The 27,545-nt window shown below is 38.8% G+C and overlaps 1 protein-coding gene across 2 annotated transcripts in view; it reads left to right on the forward strand.

Moving 5' to 3' along the window:
* The window catches only part of WDR70 (WD repeat domain 70), a 136,736-nt gene that overhangs the window by 88,925 nt on the left and 20,266 nt on the right, over positions 1-27,545 (forward strand). For both annotated transcript variants that reach the window (XM_060690705.2, XM_060690706.2), the window contains exons 11-13: positions 8,931-9,030; positions 16,870-16,954; positions 18,449-18,587. In XM_060690705.2, the coding sequence (XP_060546688.1) occupies positions 8,931-9,030; positions 16,870-16,954; positions 18,449-18,587 (324 nt within the window). The remainder of the gene's footprint in view (positions 1-8,930; positions 9,031-16,869; positions 16,955-18,448; positions 18,588-27,545) is intronic.

Here is a 27,545-nt window from a genome sequence, read left to right on the forward strand (position 1 = left end):
GATTCAAATCCGAAATCATCCTCCCAGGTTAATTTTTATGGTATTCAAGGGGAACCTCTTATGCTATTGTGGGAGTTTTAAAAATAGTTATAAAAGTTTTTTGATTTTAAATGAAATAGCATTCTTAAAATGCTATTGACGACTGTAATTGATACAATCTTAGATAGTTTATAACAGATGGTTAAATGAGATGTTAACCATTCAACACAATTACAGTATGTTCAGCACTAACAAGATATTCTATGGCATTCAACTATTTATCTTTTTGAATTAAACAAATGCACCTTTATACTTAACAATCAAAGATTGTTTCTACCTTTTCAGAACAAATATATATGTTATTTTAATATCCAGGAGGAATTATATCAACATAAGCAATAGGAAATTCAGGGCTAACCCAATTTCTCTATCTAGATTTGTCCCCAATTAGTTTCTCATAGTCATTTGAGCTGATATGACCTTAAATGTGCCAAACTTTTAGCACATTTAATTTATAGTGCTGTGTATATATGTGTGTGGTCCCAGCTAGCTGCAACTTGAGGGTATTTTTTTTTATCTCAACCAAAATATTATTGAGAAAAGACCCCTGGCTTCAAAATATTCTCTATATTGTGATTTTGGAGCATGAGGTTTCAGTTTCTTAATTATTTTTGTCCCTCTTGGTTTTCTATTTTCTGAATAATTTTCCAAAATAATACACTACAATTAGTTGCTAATCAAGACTGTTTGTTGAAGAGGAAAGTCAAGGAGCTTTTGAGTTTTTATAGTAGAAACTGGTGCAAAAGTACAGAAAATTACGAAGACTTAATTCAGATACCAATTTAATTATCAGGGTATGTATAACAGACAGGAATCTGAAGAGAAATCAAGTAATTTTAGAGCTAATTATGTGGCTCTCCATCCTTCTGAGGTTAGTAAAATGAGGACCCAGATTGTTGGGGGCAATATGCTGATGTTGTTAACTGCCCAGAGAGCGCTATAAAGCACTATATAAGTCTAAGTGCTATTGCTATGTAAGCTATAACAGTTCTAGTTACAGGTAGTCCTCAAATTATGACCACAATAGAGTCCAAAATTTCTGTGAGTTTTGCTGCATTTTACAATCTTTCTTGCCACAGTTGTTAGATGAGTCGCTGCAGTTGCAATAGCAATAGCACTTAGACTTACATACCGCTTTACAATACTTTACAGCTCTCTCGAAGAGGTTTACAGAATCAGCATATTGTCCCTAACAATCTGGGTCCTCATTTTACTGACCTCAGAAGGATGTAAGGCTGAATCAACCTTGAGCCGATCAGAATCAAACTGCCAAACTGCTGTCAAATGGCAGTCAGCAGAATTAGCCTGCAATACTACATTCTAACCACTGCACCATCACGGCTCTTAACATGGTTGTTAAACAAGTCAAGCTTCCCCCATCGACACTGCTTGTCAGAAGGTGACAAAAGGTGATCACACGACCCCATTGGCAGGCATCTGGATTTTTATCACATGTGCGTGGGGATACTGCAAAGGTCATAAATATGAAAAACAGTCATAAGTCATACGTCACTTTTTTCAGGACCATTGTGACTTCAAACGATCATGGTTGTAAGTTGAGGACTACCTGTGAAGGACCTCCCTTATCTTGTTTAAAATCAACAATTTTAAGGATACCAGCGTAACCAGTATAGTACTGTCTGCAATTTCTATAATTTGGTAGGTCCCTTAGCAGGTAACACCTTTGCACTGTATGCCAGAGCAGAAAACTTCACATTCCCAATCTTTCTTTTACTTTTGCATCTGATTAGAATCAGGTAGCCACTAACTTACAATCTGAAGAGAAATCAAGCCATTCTAGAGCTAATTATGTGGTTGCATCAGACACAAGCGTGTCCTTATAAAATTGCCTGTCCTGAAGCAAGACCATCAATCAGGTTTTGGAAAATCAGTGTTTATCAGCTGGCTTTTAAACAAAGCTAAAATAGTGATGCATCGGGTGAATCAAGTCTAAACTAAATATAGCAGTTACTATCCATCACTAAAGGATGCGGTGGCTCAGTGGCTAAAACGCTGAGCTTGTTGATCAAAAGGTTGGCAGTTCAGCGGTTCGAATCCCTAGTGCCGCGTAACGAAGTGAGCTCCTGTTACTCGTTCCAGCTTCTGCCGACCTAGCAGTTCAAAAGCATGTAAAAAATGCAAGTAGAAAAATAGGGACCACCTTTGGTGGGAAGGTAACAGCGTTCCGTGTGCCTTTGGTGTTTAGTCATGCCGCCCACATGACCACGGAGACGTCTTCAGACAGCGCTGGCTCTTCGGCTTTGAAACGGAGATGAGCACCGCCCCCTGGAGTCGGGAACGACTAGCACATATGTGCGAGGGGAACCTTTACCTTTACCTTTATCCATCACTACTGATTGTATGAGATGAGTGCAAATGTAATGCAACTGATACCCTTAAAATGGTGTAGAACTGAGAGTACATTTAGGATTTTTTCCCACATACCTTCCCTTTCCTGTTGGTTTGCAACCTTTTTAGACATAAATTCCAATGGATTTAATCAGGATTCGGTTTGAAGATGCCAGTGTGAAACTCAATGAAGACAGAAAAAAATTGAGTGCAAGGTGTTGTTTCAGCTGAGAACTGTCTTTAATAGGGAAACATCTCTGTATTAGATATAAATTATAGCCTACCATGATAGTCCTCTTTTTTACCTTTTTAAATGGCGTAATGAGATTCTAACGCTCTCTTAATCCTGTAAAGTTTTGATCAGGTGCAACATTGTTTTAAACTTCTTGACATCATTCAGAGGGATAGCAAGACAATCAGCTTCCTAAATCACTACATACACGGATGAGCAATTTCTATGCTTACCTACTGGTACAAAATTCTCAAGAAGATATTCAAATTTAGAGAAGCAGTTAAATATACTACTAAATCAGGCCATGTAATTAGACTGCACTTGCAAAAACTAGCCAAATAACAGATCAGTACTTGCCAACTAACATAATTTATACAGAGTGAGTGGTGAGAACTTAATATTTTCAAGTGTATTAACATTTTTCATACTTAACATAAAAATAAAGGGAGGGCAATTGAATTATATCCAAATGCTTTGTTTTAATTAATGATGTTTATTATTTCATGCTGGCCAATTTGTATTATCACTTTCAGATAAAACAGCTTAACAATAAATCCAAATGTTTCACATGGTCTTCCTTTTTTAAAAAAAGAATATTTGTCATAGCTGAAAATATTTTCCCAGAAAGCAGTTTTGGCTTCTTAACTTTTAAAAACCAATTATTCTGGATAAAAAAATTGCAGAATGGTAAATTTTGTAAGGCAAAGGTATTTTATCTTTTTCTAGTAATGTTGTTTAGGCTGCTGGGTTGGGTTTTTTTTTTTTTTTTTTTTGTCTTCCATTTCATAATTTTACTAGAGAAATATGTTATATTTCCAGATTTGGCTCATAGTCGCTCACTTATAGCCTATTTGAGACATGCAGATCTTGTAAGATCCCCCCCCTTCCTCCCCTTTTACCTGGGTTATCCAGAACACAAACTTTATTACTTTTCATTTTTTCTTTCTTCTCCGAAATTCTTCAAAGCTTTAAGAAGCGTCTTTTGTAAATCCAATATAGGAAGATTATCCAGGTCACTCTCTTGGCTTGTTACTTGTAGATTTATTAATCAAATTTATGTGGCCATGAAAAGTGTTTCTGAGCAGTGTACATTCTCTGCTGATTATGCTGTGCTATAATCAGTGGTGGGATCCTCCCGGTTTAACAACCGGTTCGGTGATTGTGCAATTTGCGTGCGCGCACGTGCTTCATACATGCCCGTACCCGTTTCAAGAAATCTTCACTTCCTGGTTTCTTCAGAGGAGTAGCACAGCTGATCCGTGCGGCAATCTGCTCTATTGCGCAAATCAGCTGAGAAGATAAAGGTCTGAAAATAGCATGGGCGGGCAGATGGGCCCCTCTGAACGTCGGAGCAAACCGGTTCTCCCAGCAGATTGTTGGAGCTACCAGTTCGCTCGAACCAGTCTGAACTGGTAGAATCCCACCCCTGGCTATTGTGAGAAATTTGGTAGCATTTCACTTATTTTTACTAGTTACTACAGTATGCAGTCCAATAAAACAGTAAATAAATAAAGCAATCATCTTAAGCCATTATATAATAATTATTAAAAGAGCATTGAAAAGTATAGAAGCAGAAGTAAAACAGGAAAAGAAAATAATATGTAGAGGGATGTTAGTAATAATGGGGCCATTTCAGGAGTTCCCCCGTCCCCTGAGGTCTCCAGGCCTACTGGCATAACCAGGTCTTGAGAGATCTTCAAAAGCTCAGGAGTGAGGAGGCTTACATAACCCTCGCATCCTGGACATAAATTGTTTCAACTCCTACCCTCAAAACGACGCTATAGAGTACTGCACACCAGAACAACTAGACACAAGAACAGTTTTTTCCCGAACGCCATCACTCTGCTAAACAAATAATTCCCTCAACCCTGGCAAACTATTTACTAAGTCTGCACTACTATTAATCTTCTCATCATTCCTATCACCCATCTCCTTCCACCTATGACTGCATGACTGTAACTTGTTGCTGTACCCTTACAATTTATATTGATTGTTTCCTAATATGTTTTGATTGCTTACTTGTACCCTATGACTATCATTGTGTTGTACCTTACGATTCTTGATGAATGTATCTTGTCTTTTTATGTACACTGAGAGCATATGCACCAAAGACAAATTCCTTGAGTGTCCAATCACACTTGGCCAATAAATAAATAATTCTAATTCTAATTCTAATAATCTTGGGGGAGAAGATTCCACAATGCAAGTGCCAGCAGAAAAGGCCCACCACCTAGGATCCATTAAGATCATTCATCTACCTGAGCACTCTTTACAATCTAGCATCTTTATCGAAATTAGCAGCTGTTGCACAAGGTTTTGGATATGGTAAAATTCTAACACATGCAAAAAGGCGTGCAAAATAAGTTTCAATGCTCCTGAATTATAATTTGATTCTGCATTGATTTCACATTCTTGATTCAGATTTCTTGCAAGACGGATAAGATGAAAAATAACGGATAGAGGTAGCATTATAGCAAACACCACACTTAAAAATACTGCAGCAACTAGTAAAACAAAGTGAAATGCTACCACATTTTTTATTATAGCACACAATAATAAGCAGAGAAGGATCAGTTGCCAGTGAGTTCTATTCCATTCTCCTCATAGTTGAAAATCTTGAAACATCTCTAAGGAACAAAAAGAGTATATTCAAGTGAAGAAAGATAAACATGAGAAAAATTTTCAAATCACTGGTTTGTGTCACAGACTCTTGAGTAACCTATAGTTTTATTTGGTGATTAGAAGAAGAAAAAAGAGGATGCAAGATTTCTGCAACTGAATTAAACTGCTTGTAGTGGCACCATTGTATTTTTCTCTAAATCAGTGTCTACATCTGGAGAAAATATTGCTGGGCTGCAGCTTCTATTCATGAACCTAATTGCTTCCAACCTGCCAGGATGAAGGAATTTCTATACTGTGTTGAACTTACGAAGTTTTCATGATGAATCAGTTGTCAAATCTAATGGCCAAGGAGTTTCCAAAATTTAAATCAGGAGCTGTTCCAGGAGCTCCTGGAGATGTCAGAAGTTTAATGTCTTATATCCTTCATACATTGGAATTAATAACTAAAAAGTCACAGCAAGAGTGCTCCAATGCTAGTGCTTTAAGCAGACCATTGGCAATGACTACCATTACTATTCCTTGTAAGTCTGAAGTGAGAGTATCTGCACCTTATTCTGAAGGAAGGATAGACGACCAGTCCAAACTCCAGTTCTCAAAACTCAGACCATCCATTCCTTTTTAAAAACTCTTCTGTGATCAAACTTGGAATTGCGGCTTTAAGTAAAAAAAAAATGGAAAGATCTATTAGTCGGTTTTGTGGGAAGCTTCTTTCAAAGTCAGAAATTCTGTCACAAAGTCACAAATTCCGATTGAAAATTAAGCATTTATAAATGCAAAAATAGAGCACGGGCTAACAGATTGGAATTTTGAAAACAAAACTCATAAAAAGTTGTAGATCTGTGCTAGTATCTAAAAAAAAATGTAGCACTCTGTGGGTATCCTACCCCATTTTGTGGCTTGATTTTGGCTTCATCTGGAGTTTAGTGCGTGTATCAAAAAGACTGAAAAGGTAACAGAAATGTTTCTTGACTTACAACTGTTTGTTTACCATATTTCCCCAAAAATACAACCTACCCCGAAAATTAGTCCTAGCTTGATTTCTGTATGCGTGCCCAACAAAAGCCCTATCCCCAAAATAAGCCCTAATTAAGACCCTACCCACTCCAGGGTGCACGTGTAAAAATTAAGCTAGGGTGGGGATGAGGGGTGGTGGAGCTGCCCTACTACTTACCTTTGGACAGTTGCAGCCAGGCCTCGCACACTCCGACACCTGCCTTGCCAGTCCATTTCTTCTGCAGCCGGCAAGGCTTTCCTAAAGGCCTCTGCAGCCAACAATAGAGCTCCGGATCAATCTGGAGCTCTGTTATTGGCTGCAGAGGCCTTCAGGAAAGCCTTGCTAGTCTTGCCGGCCGCAGAAGAAGTTCCTGAAGGCCTCTGATAACGAAAAGGAAGCCAGGGGCGAGGAAGCAAGTGAGGTGAATCAGTGGAAGATACCTCCCCTTCCCCCCAAAAAAAGACCTGTTGCCTTTTTTGGTGGCAAAAAAGAAGAAGACAGGGTCTTATTTTCGGGGAAACACGGGTAGAAACCATTTGAAGTTACAACAGCACTGAAAAAATGGCATGACCATTTTTCATATGACTGTGGAGGCATCCCGATTCAGATGCTTGTGACTGGCATGTGTTTATGATAGTTGCAGTGTCCCAGGATCATGTGACCATTTTTTGCGATCTTCTGACAAGCAGAGTCAACGGGGAAGTCGGATTCGCTTAACAACCGTGTTACTAACTTAACAACCTCAGTGATTCACTTGACAACTGTGGCAAGAAAGGTTGTAAAATGGAGCAAACTGTAAAATGGGGCAAGACTCAACAACTGTCTTGTTTAGCAATGGAAATTGGTACATGGGGCTCCCCTGGAGGAGCACCCGGAGGCTCCAACTGGTGCAGAGTGCAGCCGCGTGGGTGGTTATGGGAGCGACGTGGCGTTCCCATGTAATACCTCTCCTGCGCGAGCTGCACTGGCTCCCAGTGATCTTCCGGGTGCCCTTCAAGGTTTTGGTTACCACCTTTAGAACACTCCATGGCTTAGGACCTGGATACTTACAGGACCACCTGCTGCCACCAATAGCCTCTCACCAGCGAGTACACTCTCACAGAGAGGAGCTCCTCAGGGTGCCGTCAGCCAAACAGTGTCGGCTGGCGGCCCCCAGGGGGATAGCCTTCTCTGTGGGGGCACCTGTTATCTGGAATGAGCTCCCCCCCCCCCCGGAGATATGGAGGATGTTGGATTTACGGACCTTCCGCCGCGCTCTCAAGACCTTTTTATTCCAACAGGCTGGTCTGGCCTAACTTTCCCTTTTAAATGGTATATGAGTAATTTTAAATCTGTTTTTAAATATGGGGATGTTTTAATTCGTCTCGGGCCAAATTGTTTAATACGTTTTTATACTGTTTTAAATTTTATTATCTGTGTGTTTTATCTTTTTGGCTGTTCACTGCCCTGAGTCCTTCGGGAGTAGGCGGTATATAAATCTAATAAAATTAATTAAATAAATAAATAAATATTGGGCTCAATTGTGGTTATAAACCCTTTATAATTTTGATTTGGTATGTGTGAGAAATGTGTGTGCGATTGAGATATACAGTTTCACAGATCGGAGAGAAGACAATATTTTTTCACTACAGTAATGAGCCATGTCACTTTTCCTTATGAACTCAGTATGAGGTATGGGGAGGTCACGCTATTATTTTAAAATATAATCTACATTTATAAAATATATTTCTAAAACATACCTCAAGAGCAGCGGTGGGTTTCACATTATGTTACTACCGGTTCGCCTCAGACACACTCGTTTCGTGTGAGTGCGCGCCTGATTATCATGTGCCTGCCTTCCACACATGCGCCCAGCCTTCTGCGCATGTGCTTTGCTCGCGCACGCACCTTCCATGCATGCACCCGGCCTCAAAAATGTGCCTAAATAGGATGGCATAGAACTAGGCTGGGCAGGCCCTCCTGCAATTTCCGCTACAGGTTCGGGCAAACAAGTCCGAACCGGCTGAATACCACCTCTGCTCAAGAGGAAAAACCTTTCAAAAAATTGCTCATCTTTTAATAAATAAGGATTATTGTTTAAAAAAAGTATTTTAATAGAAAAATCCCACCCCCCAACCCCATGGAATGCATTTTCATAGAAAGCCAAATGACACTCAAATTTTTTGGACTTTTAAAAAAACCTTTAACCCAGGCTTCTTGGCATTTCTCAGGCTTGGCATCCAACTTCCCCAGATTTCTTTACCTTCAAGATATATCCAGAAGAATATGAACTATTTTGTGGTCTTGAATCTTCTATTCCATAGAAAGGATGGGAATGTTTTCTCCCGATTAAAAATATTTTTATATTTTACTCATACATATTTGCCTCTAACTCATATAAAACAGAGAGATGTGCGTATATTACCATTGCATGATTACATTATTTTAGTTTGGACCCTAAAGCTAAATATTTGGAAGTGTTACAAATCCTTAGCCTCGCATATATAGTTAAGCTGTTAAATGTATATAAAAGGTGATGAACAAGAATAGCTGAATGTCAGCTGTCATGTTTTCTCTAATACCCGAGATTACAAAACTGCTTACTAGTTGTTTAATCCAAGAATGCAACAAAGAGCGTTTTATGTTCTCAGAGAACCAGGTGCACTTTGTCTAAAATTAGCAAACCTTTGTAATATTCATTTGCTCTGCACACAGGTTCATACCAAGTTTCACTGCAGACAAGCACACGCTCCAGGCACTGATACATCAAGTTTGACATTTTCCTATAGTGGTACCGTTCTTGCCAGTCGGGGAGGTAAGTGACCACATTGCCTTCTATATATAGTGCTGGATACAAGTTGGCCAACGCTAGTGCTGAATTCATAGAGCAAAATTTGGTTGCCAACCTTGGGGATGGGGGAAGAGAACAAAGACATTTCTGACCTGCTTTGAAGAAGCTTACACCTAGTTCTCATTGCCCATTTGCCTGGGGGTGGTTGTATGCCTAAACTATACGACTTTACTGAGTCAGGATATGAGTATGTAAATCAAACACATCATCTTTGTTACAGTTTAAGTGCTTAAAAAATGGGGGAGGATAAGGAGCAGAAACAGGAGTCCGAGGTCAGCTGGGTCCATTATCAGGTGTGGATCTGTGTCACTCACTGGCAGAATTAGATGTTATTAAATTAAGCAGGAGTTACCCTAAAGCAGGGGTGTCAAACTCATGTCATCATGGCGGCGTCACATGATGTATTGGGACTTCCCCCCCCCCTTTGCAAAACCGGGCATGGGCCTGGCCAACGCGTGACACATCTGGCCCACGGGAGTTTGACAGCCCTGCCCTAAAGCAATACTCATTTACCAGATTTTCAGCTCTCTCATTCTTCAGCACAGTTAGCTTTACTATATGGCTTTAAATCATTATGGTATTTTTCCACTGTTAATTTCATTGCAATGACTGGTGGATATGAAGAAGTGTTCAGGAAAGCGTCAACTGTGAGCTACCGTTTATACAGAGTGAAGCATGGAAATTAAATATCAGGCTGCTAATTTCAGCATTAACTGTTTCAGACTTCAGGGCGTTTTCACTTCACAATTAGGATTGGCAATTCTGGCAACTATAAACAAAACAAGTGACCACCGCAGACTTATGACCTTTATGTCTGCTGTAGTCCTTAAGCTAAACTAGGAGTGGGTGTGCTATCCTTAAAATGACCTCCTGCCAAATCCCCTCATGCAAAAGAGAAGAAACATAAATGTTAGGTCCACCTAGTTTGTAGTCACAAAAGGACATTTATCAGCCTGCACTTGCAGTATAGAATGTTTATACCAGTGGTAGGATTCAAAATTTTTTACTACCGGTTCTGTGGGTGTGTCTTGGTGGGCGTGTCTTGGTGGGCGTAGCAGGGGAAGGATACTGTAAAATCTCCATTCCCACCCCACTCCAAGGGAAGGTTATTGCAAAATCCCCATTTCTTCCCAATCAGCTGGGACTTGAGAGGCAGAGAATAAATGGGGGCGGGGCCAGTCAGAGGTGGTATTTGCCGGTTCTCCGAACTACTCAAAATTTCCGCTACCGGTTCTCCAGAATTGGTCAGAACCTACTGAATACCACCTCTGGTTTATACCTGATTTACACTATAGCATAATTTAAATTTATCAAACATAATTCATTAATCAAATAGCGTTAAGTAAAACGGCTTTTACAGGTATCATACCAAAGTTAATTTCCCCCCCTCATTTTAATGTGTGTTAAAGGATGACTTTAGTGTTAAATATTGTTCTGGGCCTTAACCCCAGTAATAGCAGATGTGTTGTCAACAGTCAGACACACCTGCCCAAATGCAAGGGATCAAAGGCAGAATTCTGTTTGGGGTGGAATAAGAACTTCCAATGAAATCATGGAAGTATTCCTTGTTTTGCGATGCAGTTTGCCTGTCTGAGATGTGAGACTATAGATGGCTCATTTGCATGGACAAGGAGAAAAGAACAACGGAAGAATTGCTTATATGCATTCCCAATTTTATTCCTGTCGAGCATATGCTTGTAACTTGACAGAAATGTAAGAAAGTGATAGTTAAAGAAACACCTGACCAGAGGTGGGTTTCAGCAGGTTCTGACCAGTTCTGGAGAACCGGTAGCGGAAATTTTGAGTAGTTTGGAGAACCAGTAGTAAAAATTCTGACTGGCTCCGCCCCCATCTATTCTTTGCCTCCCAAGTCCCAGCTGATCGGGCTGAAATGGGGATTTTTATTTTTTATTTATTTATTTTATTAAATTTTTATACTGCCTTTCTCCTGCTGGACTCAGGGCGGTGCACAGCCTAGAATAAAAAACATCCCAATATAAAATTTTAAATTTTAAAAGAATTAAACAAGTTTTGGCCCAAAATTTAAAACCTCTCGACTAAAATCCAATATCTAAATGGGGGGCGGGGGTTACGCCAGCCCAGCTTGATGAAATAAAAAAGTTTTGAGGGCACGGCAAAAAGCAGTAACCTTCCCCTGGATTGGGGTGGGAATGGAAATTTTACAGTATCTTTCCCCTGCCACGCCCACCAAGCCACGCCCACCAAGCCACACCCACAGAAACAGTAGTAAAAGAATTTGAAACCCACCACTGCTTCTGACCCTGAAAATAGCTCTTAAAACCTTCTTGACTATATAAAATGTAGTGTAATAAAAGATATTTAGTAATGTATGCTTGGCTTGTTCATAAAAATAGGCTTATGATGTAGAGATGTCGTCTTGTCTTTTGATATGATACCAATTTATGCAGTCAAATTTTTTTCATTTTAAAATGATTTTACATGTGGAAGTTTGTGATTCGACAAACACTGGGTGTTGCTACTTCTGAGTATCTGCTCTACTAGGGTTCCACTACCTTTTCTAATCTTTGGAAATGGTGTTAAAGCCATATAAAAAGCCACAAGACAAATGGATGAAACTTCTACTTGACATGGTTTGTCCCGAGAGGACCAATATTGTAGGTTGACTTTCAAGTCTTTTTAAAATGGAAAGTTGAACGTTAAACTGGAAAGTTAGTGTTAAAAGGAAAGAACTTGTTTTAGTGGAAATGTGAAGTAAATCAAGAAAATATTTAATTTTTATATTCATGATCTAAATGAAGTAAAGGAAAAGAAATGTTACTGTTACTAAGCGTAACGAATAGAGGATAAGTACTGCAATTTGGGGGGGGGACACTGAATTTGGCAATTGAAATACAAAATTTCAATTTAAGTTTTAAGCAAGAACATTAATAGCAATAGCACTTAGACTTATATACTGCTTCACAGTGCTTTACAGCCCTCTCTAAGTGGTTTACCGTGTCAGCCTATTGCCCCAACGATCTGGGTTCTCATTTTACCGACCTCGGAAGGGTGGAACGCTAAGTCAACCTTGAGCCGGTCAGAATCGAACTGCTGAACTGCTGGCAGCCGACAGTCAGTCAGCAGAAGTAGTCTGCAGTATTGCATTCTAACCACCGCGCCATCACGGCTCTTAAAAACTTTGTTATGGCTATTCACAGTGGTGATAATTCTTGGTAGCTTCATTTTATAGAAGTAGACTCCAAGTAAAGGAAAAAAAGAGGGAAAAACATTCTCCATATTTGACAGACCTTAGTGATGTCTCTTTCTCTTTTCTTTATTTTAAGACAAATGGTTGCCCAAATTTAACTTTTTCCTCTAGTCCTTAGATTACTTTTCTTTATGTCCTTCTTTTCTACTAAAGCTCAAAGATTAAATATTTCTTCCCTCCAATGTTCTCCTTGTGATGGTATCCCTGTGATGTAAGATAAATTGAAAGACGGTATTCACTCTGTGAATATTCAAGGCTGAATAAAATCCCCTGATTCTGGTCAAAGACCTACAGACACAAAAATAATGGATAAATCTAATTTTAACTAACAGGGCAGAAATCTCAAAATAATCCCTCCAGTTTTGGTTTACAAAGGCTTTTCTATTTACTTTCGCTACCTCATACATCTTTAAAGGGTTTTGAAGTATCTCTACGATCAGAACTGATCAGGATTTTCTGTTAACCACAATTTATAAACCAGTTTATAATATAGATTTAGAGGAAACTATGATGAACATTAATAGTCATGGTAATGATGATGATCAGGGGTGGGTTCTACTTACCTTTACTACTGGTTCGCAACGATAGTAAAAGCCCCTTGATGACGTCGGGGCAGATGGGCGGAGCCTCCCGCCAGTTTTACTACCGGTATTATAGAACCGGACAGAACCGGGAGCAAACCACCACTGATGATGATGTAATATTAACTGTGATTAAGGCTGGCAGATGAGGAAGTACGGTAGGTTGGAAACTTTAGATCCTGTAGTTTGATGCAGCGAAGGAAGAAAAATTTTGCTAACATATTTTTAAAATATTAACAAGAGTCATCTGCCTGAGTTTCTCTCTTTTATATCATTCCTCCAGAGAAATGATCATGTCAAGGCCTAGTCTGTCAAGGCTGGAGGAACCTTGATTGCGATTTATTTTTTGTGAAAGATATTTGAGCATTTGCCAGATGCAGTTGTTCTTCTGCATATATTTCTACAGTTGAATTACTTAGTGTTTAGACATTACTGTAGAACTTGTGACTTGAGCACTGCAGTCTTGGTTTGTATATTTTTTAATTTATTACTCAGTTTGCCTAGCTAACCATCTCAGATATGTAATGCTTAACAGCTCATGCTGCTAAAAAACATGCAAATATATAATTAAGCAATAACAACAACAAAAGCATTAAAAGCATTAAAAATGTGTGTGGTCAAGAGTTGTATTTCTGGTCTGATTTGCATATTATGTGTTCTCTGTCACGTAGACCAGGGGTCTCCAACCTTGGCAACTTTAAGCTTGGAGGACTTCAATTCCAGAATTCCCAAGCCATCTGGCTGTGGAATTCTGAGAGTTGAATCCTCCAGGCTTAAAGTTGCCAAGATTGAAGAGCCCTGATGTAGACAGTAATTAACTCAGTTGTGACCTCTTTCAGTTAATTAGAGGAATTTTCTCAACTTCTGTGTACCCGTAGAATCATTCATGCCCTCTTGTAACATTGGATAGAGAGCAAATGTGACCCCTAGCATTCCTTTGTACCATTGGATAGAGGATAGAAGTGGCCCTTAATATCCTCTGTAATTCTCAGAGACCCACAGAGTGGATGAGGGGGAAAAATGACTCTTTCTTTGATCTTTTAAAGTTTGGAAGTTAAGTTAATAAACCATGTGTTCAATGGTGAGTTGCCCCTGGTTCAGACCGGTTCGCAAGAACCGGTAGTAAAACTGGCGGGAAGCTCTGCCCACTGATCCAGACGTCATCATAAGCGATCTGCACACGCGCAGAAGAGCGTGCGAGAGAGCAAAGTAGGTGCGCGCACATGGGCACAATGTGAACCAGTAGTAAAGGTAGGTAGAACCCACCCCTGCGTGTGTTCTTTTAAATGACCTAAGGTGTGTAGGCATTTTTTTAAAAAATCCCCAAGACTTTCTGGAAAAGGGAGTCCTGGATTTCATTTGATTTCATTCATCAACTATACATGGCTGCCCACTTGACAAAAAAGTGACTCTGAACAGCAAGCAATAGAACTATAAAATTGTTAACATATAAAAAACTATTATTCATAAAAAAATTAAAACCACAGTTAAAAGCTAAGAGAGGCAGCAGATGTCAATGACAATGGAGATACTTCAGTAGCTCATGGTCTCCACACATGATGGCATAACCAGGTGTTGAGGGATGCCAGAAAATTAATTGCGATTTGGGTGCTTGGCAACCGGCATGCATTTATGCATATGTACTTATTTAGCATCCCATAGTCACATGATCCATGTTTGCAACTTTCCCAGCCAGTTTCTGGCAAGAAAGTCAATAGGGAAACTAGCAGGAAATTGGTAAGTGAGGACTACCTATAGATAGTTAACTTGTATATTTTATCAAAATCTTTTTCACCGTCAAGCAGTAGAAATACAGCTTTTTCTTTTCTATCTTTATTCAAAACAATCAAATCTATTGCCAAACAAATATTATTTAGAATAGAATAGAATAGAATTCTTTATTGGCCAAGTGTGATTGGACACACAAGGAATTTGTCTTTGGTGCATATGCTCTCAGTGTACATAAAAAGACAAGATACATTCGTCAAGAATCATAAGGTACAACTCTTAATGATAGTCATAGGGTACAAATAAGCAATCAAATCGTACTAGGAAACAATATCAATATAAATCGTAAGGATACAAGCAACAAAGTTACAGTCATGCAGTCATAAGTGGGAGGAGATGAGTGATAGAATGATGAGAAGACTAATAGTAATAGTAATGCAGCCTTAGTGAATAATTTGACAGTGTTGAGGGAATTATTTGTTTAGCAGAGTGATGGCGTTTGGGAAAAAACTATTCTTGTGTAGTTGTCTTGGTGTACAGTGCTCTATAGTGTTGTTTTGAGGGTAGGAGTTGAAACAATTTATGTCCAGGATGCGAGGAGTCGCATATATTTGATGTATGCCTAGTTTTGATGAACTCAGCTGAAGAAATTTTTGCTAGAGAACTGTTAAGATTTTAATAGTTAATCAATGAAGTAGGATTATAGTTAACATATAATGTATGATCTTTTCTGGGTTTTGGTGTGACTGTTATATAAACTTCATTAAATGAAGATGGATTTCAATTTTTCCTTATATAGTTGATAGAGCTTAGGAACAAATATACCAATTCTTCTATACCATTTCATAAGAAATGCATTAAGCTTCAGTGTTCATAGCCAATATCATTTTTTTCATCTCATCCACAACTGAAGGAGTATGTATAATAATATTATTGAATGCACGTGCTGTTATTAGTCTATGGAGGAAAATACAAGTTAAATATGAGTTGAATAATTTCACAATGATCTGAATGCTGTCTTAACATGCTTACCTTAAAAAAACAACAGAGAAATGATGAGGAATATAGCTGGAATTTGGCAAATAGTTTGGGGGCAAAAAAAAGAGAGAGAGAGAGTAAGAAATCAGTAGAACCATGATGTGAAGAAGATGTTTAGATCTCTTGAAGATACCATGTTCCATTTTTAAAAATTGTACTTGACTTACACAGTAAACTTGAAAACCTGTCTGTTGAAGCTTTTAAAGCTAAAATTAGCTTCTCACATTTAGATCTTTGCCTGTATAAAATCTAATAAATTTCCCAACAGTTGAACATTTCCTTCAAGCTTAGTTTGTCACATTTAGAATCCTTCTGAATCCATTAGATCAGGGGTCAGCAACCTGCGGCTCTGGCGCCACATGTGGCTCTTCCACCCTCAACTGTGGCTCCCTATCACTCAAAATATGTGTCACAACCACCAATGTGCGACACCCACCGACATGTGATTTATTGAGCTTTTCAACCCCCGGTAGCCCAACCATGGATAAATCCAAGAAAATAAAAGTTTCAGAAGAAAACAGAACATTTAATTCAACTACTGTACATATGCTAGTTTTGTGGCCACTCAAGAAATAGTCAGGCACGGGAAGGGTTTTGTGGCTCCCGATGTTTTCTTTTCTGTGGGAAATGGGTCCAAATGGCTCTTTTAGTGTTTAAGGTTGAAGACCCCTACATTAGATTCACCCTTCACTTCAGAAGAATTGTCACTAAGAAGTCCAGAGTAGGATTCGGAACCTGGGACATTTCCAATAACACTGAATGACAACCCTCATTATCCCATTGTTGGCTGTGCTATCTAAGGTTGCTGGGAATCAGTCCCCAATACAGGGATTTGGGAGAGATATTACATCCCATTTGAGCACAATGAGAAATTACAGCTTTCTGCTCTAAGAAAAAATCTTCAGTTCACATGAATACCTCTTTCTCCTCTTTTGTGCTGGCAGGGGGAGCTTAGAAAGCTTTTTTTTTTTTTAATTTTAAACTAACCATATTCTTTTGCAAATTTTCAACTAGAACCTTAGTTCATTTATGATAAGTGTTATTTTGTTTATTCTCTGAATAAACAAAATAACAGAATAAATTGTCTATTATTTACAATTCCTCTTGGACCAAAACAATTTGATGGAGAAAATCACTGAAAAGGTTGATGCAGGAATTAATATCTTTGCTTTTTAATATAATAATTGCATTTTAACCATTGGATATTCAATATTTGTTATTTACTAGGTGATGATACCTTAAAAACCTGGGACATCAGACAGTTTAAAACACCTCTTAATTCTATCAGTGGCCTACCAAGTTTCTTCCCCATGTAAGTAGCTTTTTTCATTTTAGTGAAAAGTGATGTGTAGAAATGGATCAAGATTAGTTCACTGGAGAAACGTTTTCTGAATTCAAGTTTGCTTGGCTTGAACTCAAAATACCTGCAATTTTGGCTTACCAGTTTTCAAGAAATAGATTGTATTGGTAAAGTTTTAAACCTCCATTTAAAACAAGGATGGGGAACTGTGACTCTTTTATGACTTGACTGAGCATGTTGGCTCAGGAATTCTGGGATTTGAAGTCCACAAATCATAAAAGGGCCACCAATTCCCCATGTTTTTAAATATCTGATTTAAAACATTGGCTCAGTGGTTATGAAATATGAATTACCTTGCAAGGCAATATTTCATAGGTTAAGTTGTAAAAGTTGCACTCAATTTACCTCAAGGATCCAACGATCTTTTCATTTGAAAGAAATCTAGTTTACCTTTTTTTTTTAACAGTACATATGCTTTTTTCTAAATTGCTAACAGTGAGTTGCATGATGACATAGATTTGAAGGGCTTTTTGGATTTAGTGAAGATGAGCCATATTAATCCAAATAAGGATATAGCAGAAGTAGTGTCTAGCATAAGCATGGCTATAACTGTGAAACAGTGATAAGTTTGGCCAAGGTGAATGGCCTTGGTTTATCACCATTTGGCCCTAAAACTTATCATTGCTTCATGGATGATAGCTGTGAAAGCCTACACCATTATACTGGCTATAGCCACTTTAAAGGTTTGCAAGGCTGGGTGAATAATACTTTGCAAGGTCATATGTTTATGGTATTAGATCTCCTTGGTTCCATATCTACTTTGGACAGGAATCATGGTGAATATTAAGCCTGAAAACTTTGATGAACAATGTCACGCTACACCTTTTTCAACAATAAACTTCAGATGGAAATTGGCATGGGATGAAAGAAAGGGGGAGAAACCAGGTTTTCCAACAGGGCTTCATTCCAAGTTGCTTAGCTTGCAGATAGCAAGAATTATATCTCCCCCAGATTTTAGGGATAATGCTGGAGCTTTTAAAGCTTTTGATAGAAATTGATTTAGCATATTGCTTTTACTCGCTACTTGTCTATAAGCTCTTAGCTTTCACCTCAAATTAATTTTAAAGAATCTATGCATTTGTTTATTGCTTTGAGAGGAAACATGAAAAATGATTTTGAAAATGGGTCTGTTTACCATTTATCATCTAAAATGGTTGGGTATCATATTGCTAGAAATAGACATTATGGCCTACTGAATTATTACTGAATTATAGATTTCAAAACTCTCTTTATTTTGTAAAGTAGACACATGAGACACTTTTTTATTCTGGTTGTTGAAATCTTGAGGAGAAATCTCTTATTTGTTGGTTTTTCTAGTTAGGGTTATTTGGAATGCTGCTTTCATTTTAATTGCCAAACGCAATGATCATTTTAACATTAGATTTGAAATATTATATAAATTGGATTTAAAAAAAACCAAACTAATCTGTATTATATTATCTACAGGACCGACTGTTGTTTTAGCCCAGATGATCAATTACTTGTTACTGGCATTTCTGTTAAGAAAGGACATGGCAATGCAAAACTTCTCTTTTTTGACCGGGAAACATTTAAAAAAATGTATGAGATTGATGTCACTGATGCGGTAAGCCAAAGTCCAGTATATCACTTATTTTATTGCTATATGAGAATGATAGTTATTTCTCAGGATGATGAATTTTGAATTTTGTTTATTAACTTTAGATTACATGCAATTAAATGCAAGCTCGATGGCTAAGACCTTGAGCTTGTCGATCAGAAAGGTCGGCAGTTTGGCGGTTCGAATCCTTAGTTCAGGTCTCCTGTGTGAGCAGGGGGTTGGACTGGATGACCTCCAAGGTCCCTTCCAGCTCTGGTCCTGTTAAAATTCAAATGCAAGCTTGATGTTCTAGAAAATTCAGCTAAATGGAGGGTACTATTCCTGTATTGGATAATTATGTGATCCCTTATAATAAATTAATCCCATCAGTCGGTAATCATAATGCATGTTTTCTGTAGGGTAGGTGAGTTATGCAGTTTATTAATTACAATACAGCCTGTAAGAGGGCAAGCCAAGAAAAATCATCAGAGATTTTTAAGAAGAGATTAGGCAACCATTTGTCTGAAATGGTATAGGATAGTGATGGCGAACCTTTTCGGCACTGTGCCCAAACTGAAACACACATGCATGCACACGTGCCGAAGCACCAGAAACCCGAAGACCAGGTGACCGGCACATGCATGTGCGCTGGCCAGCTGGTGTTCGGGTTTTCAGCACATGCAAAGACCAGCTGCACGCCGGAAACCCGAAGAGCAGCTGGCAGTGGTGCACGTGCCCACAGAGAGGGCTCTGCATGCCACCTCTGGCACACATGCCATAGATTCGCCATCACGGGTATAGGGTCTCCTGTTTGAGCAGAGGGTTGGACTAGAAAACCTCCAAAGTCCCTTCCAACTCTGCTATTCTGTTATATTCTGAATTGTATCCCAGTTCCTGTTGGTCCTGGATATCTGATGTTGCATGTGGTTGGACTGGGGGTGAGCCTTAAGGCTGATAATGACATCAAGATGGTAGTTTACCATGGAGCTAATGAAACAAGATGCTAATATTACTTAATGTCTTCTGGATCCCAAGTCTTGAAATAGTTAAAAGTTTTAAGGCAATGAACATCATAGAGTCTTCTCATTCCCCTCTGGGCCAAGCTTGAGGAATCCCTAGCTTAATTTCTCCATATAGTGTTTCCTCTTTCACCATTAAGTCTTTTTTCTTAAAGTAGCAAAAGCAATAATACTTCGATTTATATATTGCTTTATAGCCCTCTCTAAGTGGTTTACGGAGTCAGCAAATTGCCCCCAACAATCTATTTCTTCATTTTACTGACCTCAAAAGGATGAAAGGTTGAGTCAATTTTGAGCTAGTGAGAATCGAACTGCCAGCAGTTCGACAGTGAGCCGAATTAGCCTGCAGTATTGCATTCTAACCATGGTGCCACCACGGCTCTATAGTAAATAGTAAATTGACGTGACACTGCCTTTAAGCAATTTTTCAAAATTACCTTATTTCTTTGAGGCTATTGGTAGCTTAATTCTTTTTACAAGAGCAAATTTTGTTTGCAAACTTTATTAGGTGTAGGAGTGGGGTGGACAACTTACAATGAGTGCAGTTGCTTGGAATCATTATTTTTATATTGTGGCATATTGTGGCTTGTTCCAAACTCCACTACAAAATGAAGAAATGTGGATTATATCTTTAAGGATGATTAATGGATTTTCCTCTGTGAGCTTTGGGAAGAAGGACAACTGGTGAATATTATGAATCAATCAATCAATATGTTAAGAAAGTGAAAGTGTGTTTGGATGTTACATATTCAAACTCTATCTAAATAGGATGATGAATATCCAGACAGATGGAGAATATACTAGATATGGATTAGAGCACAGCATTCTTTAAATAGTTTGGTCTGAATAATTTTGGAGCACCATACTTATCTCTGTCCCTTGTACTTTATAGCCAGTGGGCTTTTGTCCATCTGTATATTGCTGAGTTCACTTGCTAGATCAATAGGCATTATTAGGTTCTGTGCTTTGCTTATCCTGCTCTTTGCTTTTGAGATGTGATATTATTTGAATAGTTTAGGCTGCAACATTTCAATAATCTGTTTTGGAGTTGGAATCAAAGTCTTGTTGTAAAGGAAATATATGTATAAAAAAAGAATTCAATATCCATTTGCTAACTTTTGATATGATTACAGTAAATATGGCATATATAATTAAGAAATCAATGGAAAGAAAATACTCCATGCCAGCCAAAGAACATTTGTTGCTTCTTAATCATATTTTAAAGTAAAAATCAATGGTGTCTCTGAAATTGAAGGAAGGATAGAAGAATGAGCTTGAGTCCTCCGTTATAGCTCTGGACAGACTAATAACACTTATTGGGTTAAAGGATAAACTACCTCTAATTGGTTCATTATATGAAACAAGACTGGTAAGCCTGTAAAGAAAAACACTTTTTACAGCTGTTTGGTTTTATTTTATCAGACAGCGGGAAGGGGGCTGTCCAGACAACAGAGATAATTTTAAATTGCTTTAGGGCTGTAAACTTACTGTTTAAAACTGCTTGGTAAACAGCCAGTTGATTTTGGCCTGTGAATGAACCTGATGTTTAATGGAAACTTAATGGCCAGTTCTAAATGTTTGACCAAAAAAGATGTCTAGCATTTCTTTCTATCTTAATCATGACAGCCTTTGTTCACCAAACCCCTCTCCCCACCCTTTTAAAGTTTTTATGGGAAAAGTGCATTATTATCCCAAACTTTTTTTTTTTTTCTAGATGGGGTAATGTGAGAACCTACCGGGTTATCCATAGGCATTTAGGCAGTACAGTCCATCCTGTTTTGCAGTCATTAAGACAGCATTACAACACAGGCTTTTCATACATGAATGCGACATCGTGAGATTGATATGAAAAGCGGTGCAACTTTAATAATTTACTTTTATTTATTAATCAAATTTATATAGCCGCCCCTCTCATGAGATGCTGCTTTCATTGTCCCTCCTTCCCCCGCAGGGACAACTTTACCCTCCCTTCTTCCATTGTCCGCTTGTTATCGAGCCAGATTTATTTATTTATGAAAATTTATATGGCGACCCAACTCAATATCAGTGACTTAGGGAGGCTTATTGTTTATTTATTTATTTATTATTACATTTATATTGCCGCCTATTCGGCTATGGTGACTCAAGGCGGCTTACAGAATATAAAAACCACATTAAAACCAGTAAAACTAATAAAAAAATCAAATAAATTAATATAATAAAATAACACACCCCCACCTCCCACCTCAGCGACAGCCGATCACACAAGCCATTTAATGGGCTCCATCCCGCTCTGGATTCCCCAGGCCCATTGACAGAACCAGGTCTTCAGCGCCTTCCGGAAGAGAATTAGAGTGGGTGACATTCTAATCTCTGGGGGAATGATGTTCCAGAGAGATTATAAAGATATAATCCCAATATAAAAGCAATAAAGAGTAATAACCTCCCTTTCACCCTCTGATGACAATAAGTTCATCAAATAAGCCAGATGAGGGGCTCCAATGCATTCTGGGTTCCCCAGGCCTGTTGGCAAACCAGTTCCTCAGGGTTTTGTAAAAGAGTGTCATAGTGGGAGCCAATCTTATCTCCTCAGGGAAGATGTTAAACAAGGAGGGAGCCACCACAGAGAAGGCCTTTCTTCTTGGTCCTGTTACATGTACCTCCTTAGGATGAGGAGAATCATTTTTGCTAGTTTCAAAATATCTCACAGATGAAAGTTGGTAATTTCCTGCAGACTTTCAGCAACACAAATTTCCACGTTGAGTGCTTCTATAAACAGGAAGGCAGTGTGTAAATCTAATAAAATGAATCTGAGGAGCTGCAGTTTTCTCATCCCTTCTCTTCAGAATGGCGTATATGGTACAATCTATTTTGAGCCTCACCACAATTTTGTCAGATAGGTAAAGCTCACATTTATACCATTCCTACAGTAGTGATTGGGAACATCTTACATCATCATGCATCCTTCACTAATGGCAGTATATCAGTAAAAAAGACAAGCTGTATATTGCCATAGTGAATGCTCGGGGAACTTATATGATGCCATAAATCAACACGTTGGAAATGACCTTAGAAGCTTATGCAGCGTGATTAATAAATGTAACAAGATTTGTCACTTTGGCACCAAATGTTCTAGTTCACCTACAGTACTGGTACCATGTCTATGTCGTACAAGTATCCAGTTATAATTTAATAGATGCTAAAACAAGTTATAGTATCTTAGTCATGTCTTATCTACAAATATTTCCAACTCAGCCTTTATAACTTTGAAGTGCAATGTTACATGCATATTGCTAAACAAATATATGCTACTATGAAATTGCAGACTTTAGAAAAGAAGAAAATATTGACATATATATATATATATATATATATATATATATATATATATATATATATATATATATATATATATATATATATATATATATATATATATATATATATATATATATATATATATATATATATATATATATATTTATATATATATATATATAAAACAATTGCTACCAACCTGCCTTCCATTGAGGACCTGTATACTGCACGAGTCAAAAAGAGGGCTGTGAAAATATTTACAGACCCCTCACATCTTGGACATAAACTCCTACCCTCAAAATGAAGCTATAGAGTACTGCATACCAGAACAACTAGACACAAGAATAGTTTTTTCCCGAACGCCATCACTCTGCTAAACAAATAATTCCCTCAACACCGTCAAACTATTTACTAAGTCTGCACTACTATTAATCTTCTCATCTTCTCATCATTCCCATCACCCATCTCCTTCCACTTATGACTGTATGACTGTAACCTTGTTGCTGGTATCCTTACAATTTATATTGATATTGTACCCTATGACTATCATTAAGTGTTGTACCTTATGATTCTTGATGAACGTTTCTTTTATTTTATGTACATTGAGAGCATATGCACCAAGACAAATTCCTTGTGTGTCCAATCACACTTGGCCAATAAAAATTCTATTCTACTCTACTCTACTCTACTCTACTCTACTCTACTCTACTCTACTCTACTCTACTCTACTCTATTCTATTCTATTCTATTCTATTCTATTCTATTCTATTCTATTCTATTCTATTCTATTCTATATTACTTCTGTAATGTCAAGTTTAGAACCAGTGGCCTTTGTCAGTATTTTTTTGTTGTTGTTATTTCTCTGGGGTGCATCCAAAGTTTGGCTAGTATAGAATAAACTTACGTGTAGTTTTATTAGCTTCTCCATTTTTGTTTCTTTTTGTAAGATAAATGAGGGTATGATGTAATATGTCATGTGTTGTTGTTCATCCGAGGTTCTATTTACCTACTTTTAAGAACTGCTAAGGACCAGATGGTTTTTAGTACAGTATGTCCTGATATGTAAAACTATAGAACTCAAAGAGGGTGTACTTTCTTTTTTACATGTCTGTAATTGCTATGCACATAGTGTTCTTTTGAATCCCTACCTTAAAAGCATAGTTTTAAACGAAAAGTACAGTAATAGGTATTCTCAGGGCTCCCTCCCTCCCCCCCCTCTATATATACATACACACACCCTGTTTTCCCCAAAATAAGGCATCCCCTGATAATAAGCCCAATCGGGCTTTTGAACACATGGCAATAAGGCCAAGCTCTTATTTCAGGGTTTAAAAAAAATATGACAGGGTCTTATTTTCAGAGAAACACAGTGTGTGTGTGTGTGTGTGTGTGTGTGTGTGTGTGTGTGTGTGTGTTCAGAGCCTTTCTTGCTCATGACCTTCTTATCTTACTGCAAGGGCTGCCAAGTACAACAAATCAGAACAACATTCTTCAAGCAACCCCATTGTACAGCTTCACCCGCACTAAGGCGGAGAGTAACATTGGTTCTTGAGAAGCAAGCATTTAAAGCCATCATGTTTTCTTAGCAGCAGTTCTTAGTCACTGTTCTATATTGTTCTGATCCATGTTGAAGTTCCCAAGTAGTCATTTTAAAACTATAAACAGGCAGAAAGTCTGGGAATCACAAGGGATGGGTGATGTATCTCCTTTAACATCCCTTCATCTGTTATTTCCTTGTCTGTTTTGGTTTTTTCATAGCTGTTAATGTTTTTATAATTAATGATAGCGGTTTTACAGATTTATTCATTTTTCTTAGCTTTGTTATACACCATCCAGAATTTTTTTTGATGAGATGGGCAGGTATGTAAATTAGATAAATACTAGGGATGACACAGGGGTGGGTTCTAAATTTTTTTACTACCGGTTCTGTGGGCGTGGCTTATTTTGTGGGTGTGGCTTGGAGTTCATGTGACTAGGGGGCGTGGCTAGCTGGTCAGAGTCATTTCTGGAAGGTCCTTGCACTTACAACCAGTCTTCACACTTACAACCCGACTCATTTGTTTGCTTTTAACACTGATCAGCTGTAGGACGGCCCTTTGAAGTCCCGCGGCAAGAGTTTAAACAGTTTTTTTCCCTCTAGTCATCAGCTGGGACTCAAGAGGCAGCAATAGATTGGGGGTGGGACCAAATAAAAAGTAAGAATAATGGGGGGGGAGTGGGAGGGTGGGGGGAGAACCGGTTCAGTGACGTCATATCGTCACCGCTACCGGCTCGGCCGGACCGAACCGGGAGGAACCCACCACTGGGATGACATGATAGCAGTGTTCCAATATCTAAGGGTCTGCCTTAAAGAGGGGGGGGGTCATCCTATTCTCCAAAGGACCTGAAGGCAGAACAAAAAGCAATGGATGGGAACTAATCAAGGAGAGAACTTGAACTAAGGATAAATTTTCTGACAGTTAGAACAATTAATCAGTGGAACGACTTGCCTCCAGAAGTTGTGAGTGCTCCAACACGGGAGATTTTTAAGAAGAGATTTTACAAGCATTGTCTGAAATGTTATAGAGTTTCCTGCTTGAGCAGGGATTGAACTAGAAAACCTTCAAGATCCCTTCCAATTCTGTTAGTCCGTTAATCCACTGCCAGATAAGCGCTGTGTTGATGAGTGATTTTAGCACTGGTCCCATTAAGGCATGAGTCAGTAGCCTGTAATAAATAGATGTTGTAGTTAAAAGTCACAAATTTCTTTGTTCCCCGAACTCAAGGGAGTTATTCGGCCAAAGGTCGATTGCCTATCTTTAGTGCCTCATTCAGACAGGACAGAATTTCTCTGGAATGGCTCTTTATATTCCTCAGTCTGCGAATGGAAGCCTGGATGCCAGTAAGATGCCTCTTCAACGTAGTGTCCTTAAGATGTGTTGGACTTTTATTTCCCTCATGTGCAGCCAGTATTACTTTTCACATCGTCCGTTTCAGATATTTTCATGGAATTGTCATCCCCTACAACAGCCTCACACTGTATACTTTCAGAGTTAGAAATGCCAGTTGGATGTTACAGTTTTCATATCTTTGCACACTTTTCTACATCTTCTTGGTAAATGCTGGCCTTTATGTGACCCATACTGCTATGATTATGTGGCCTTGCGGTTTGTGCAACCATTTACAACAGTTCAGGTGGATTTGTTTCTCACAGATAACAATTTTTTGCTGCCTTTACTCCCATACAGCATGAAAACCTGATGGGACAGGATTTCTTGCCCAAATCCTTCTCCCCTCAGTGAATTCCTTAATATGGGAAAGAGAAGGCATAAACTCATTACTAATCGTTCTTGGAATTTTGGAAATCCTCATTTTGAAATGCGCACTGCCAAAAAGCCACCTGAAAACCTGTACATGAAAGAATGCGTAATACAAAGCTAACTTTCAAGGAATTGATTTATTTTTTTTAAACATATCAGGGACCCAATTTGTGCTAAAAGAATGAGTTTGATCTAGGGATTAAAGCATTGAACTCTAGGAGTGGGAAATCCTGAGTTCTAGATCTTCTAGGACAGGGGTCACCAACCTTTTGGACCTCAGGGACCACTAAATTCATAATTTTAAATCCTGCAGACCACTAATATGATCTGGCTAATGACTGGCTGGGTGGGCGTGGCTAGGTGGGCATGGCCAACTCAATGTCACTTGTGTCAAGGGGTGCCTTGCCGGCCTCTACTTGCCCCTCCCCTGCCAGCCACTCCTCGCTTCCCCACCTGAGCTCCTTAAGACCCCAATAGGAAGCAATTGTTGGAGCTAAGCAGCCACCACAAGAAAGAGTTGGCAAAACAACTCAGTTCAAATTGGATCTGGCGAAGAAGGAGGCTCAGCAGAAGCACCTTCACTGAGGACTATGAGCATAGGCTTTCCAAGCAGAGGGAAGATCTGTGAGAGTGCATGACCAGGTACCGGCGCCTGCAGGCTCAGTGGGCTGAGATGGTCAGCCAGTTCCAGGCCATGATGCAGTCCCACTGGAACAAGGTCCTCTGGCTCTTCGCCACCAGCAGCACTTCCCTCCAGCCTTCATCCAAAGCCCCGTACCAGGAGGCTGAAGCAGACCCCAAGTCGGAATTTCTGCCCCCCTTCGACCCACACAAAAAGACCCCGAAGGGGGAGACTCTCTGCAAACAACACAAATGTTCATTACACGTGTACACGTATCTGGCCCAGGGGCCATAGTTTGAGGACCCCTAATTTAGTGCAATATAAAAAATGCAAATAATTTTTCTGTGGACCACCAAAATTTTCTCACAGACCACCAGTGGTCCACGGACCACCAGTTGGTGACCGCTGTTCTAGGAGCTAACTATGTAGTTTGGGTCAGCCACACGCTCTCAGCCCTCGGAAGGTGGTAAGACAAGCAATTTCTGAAATGTTGCTAAGAAAACTATGTGGATTTGTCTGTGTAGTCAGCTGGAGTCAAGACTGACTTGAAAGGCACAACAATAGCAACAAAACTACTGAAGCTCTTGGATAGAGAAGCTTCTGAAAATCCAAAGAGAAAGCTTTAGATTTGGGCTTCTTGTTGCCTAAACATACACGCATACTTATCACACCATCAATATCACACTTCATGATAGCAAAACAAATTTGTAATAGGTCCAAACTAATGAATATATTTAGGTCCATTGCA

This window comes from Pantherophis guttatus, chromosome 2, assembly GCF_059756535.1.
Source record: "Pantherophis guttatus breed Tessera chromosome 2, ASM5975653v1, whole genome shotgun sequence".
In the NCBI taxonomy this organism is placed as follows: domain Eukaryota; kingdom Metazoa; phylum Chordata; class Lepidosauria; order Squamata; family Colubridae; genus Pantherophis; species Pantherophis guttatus.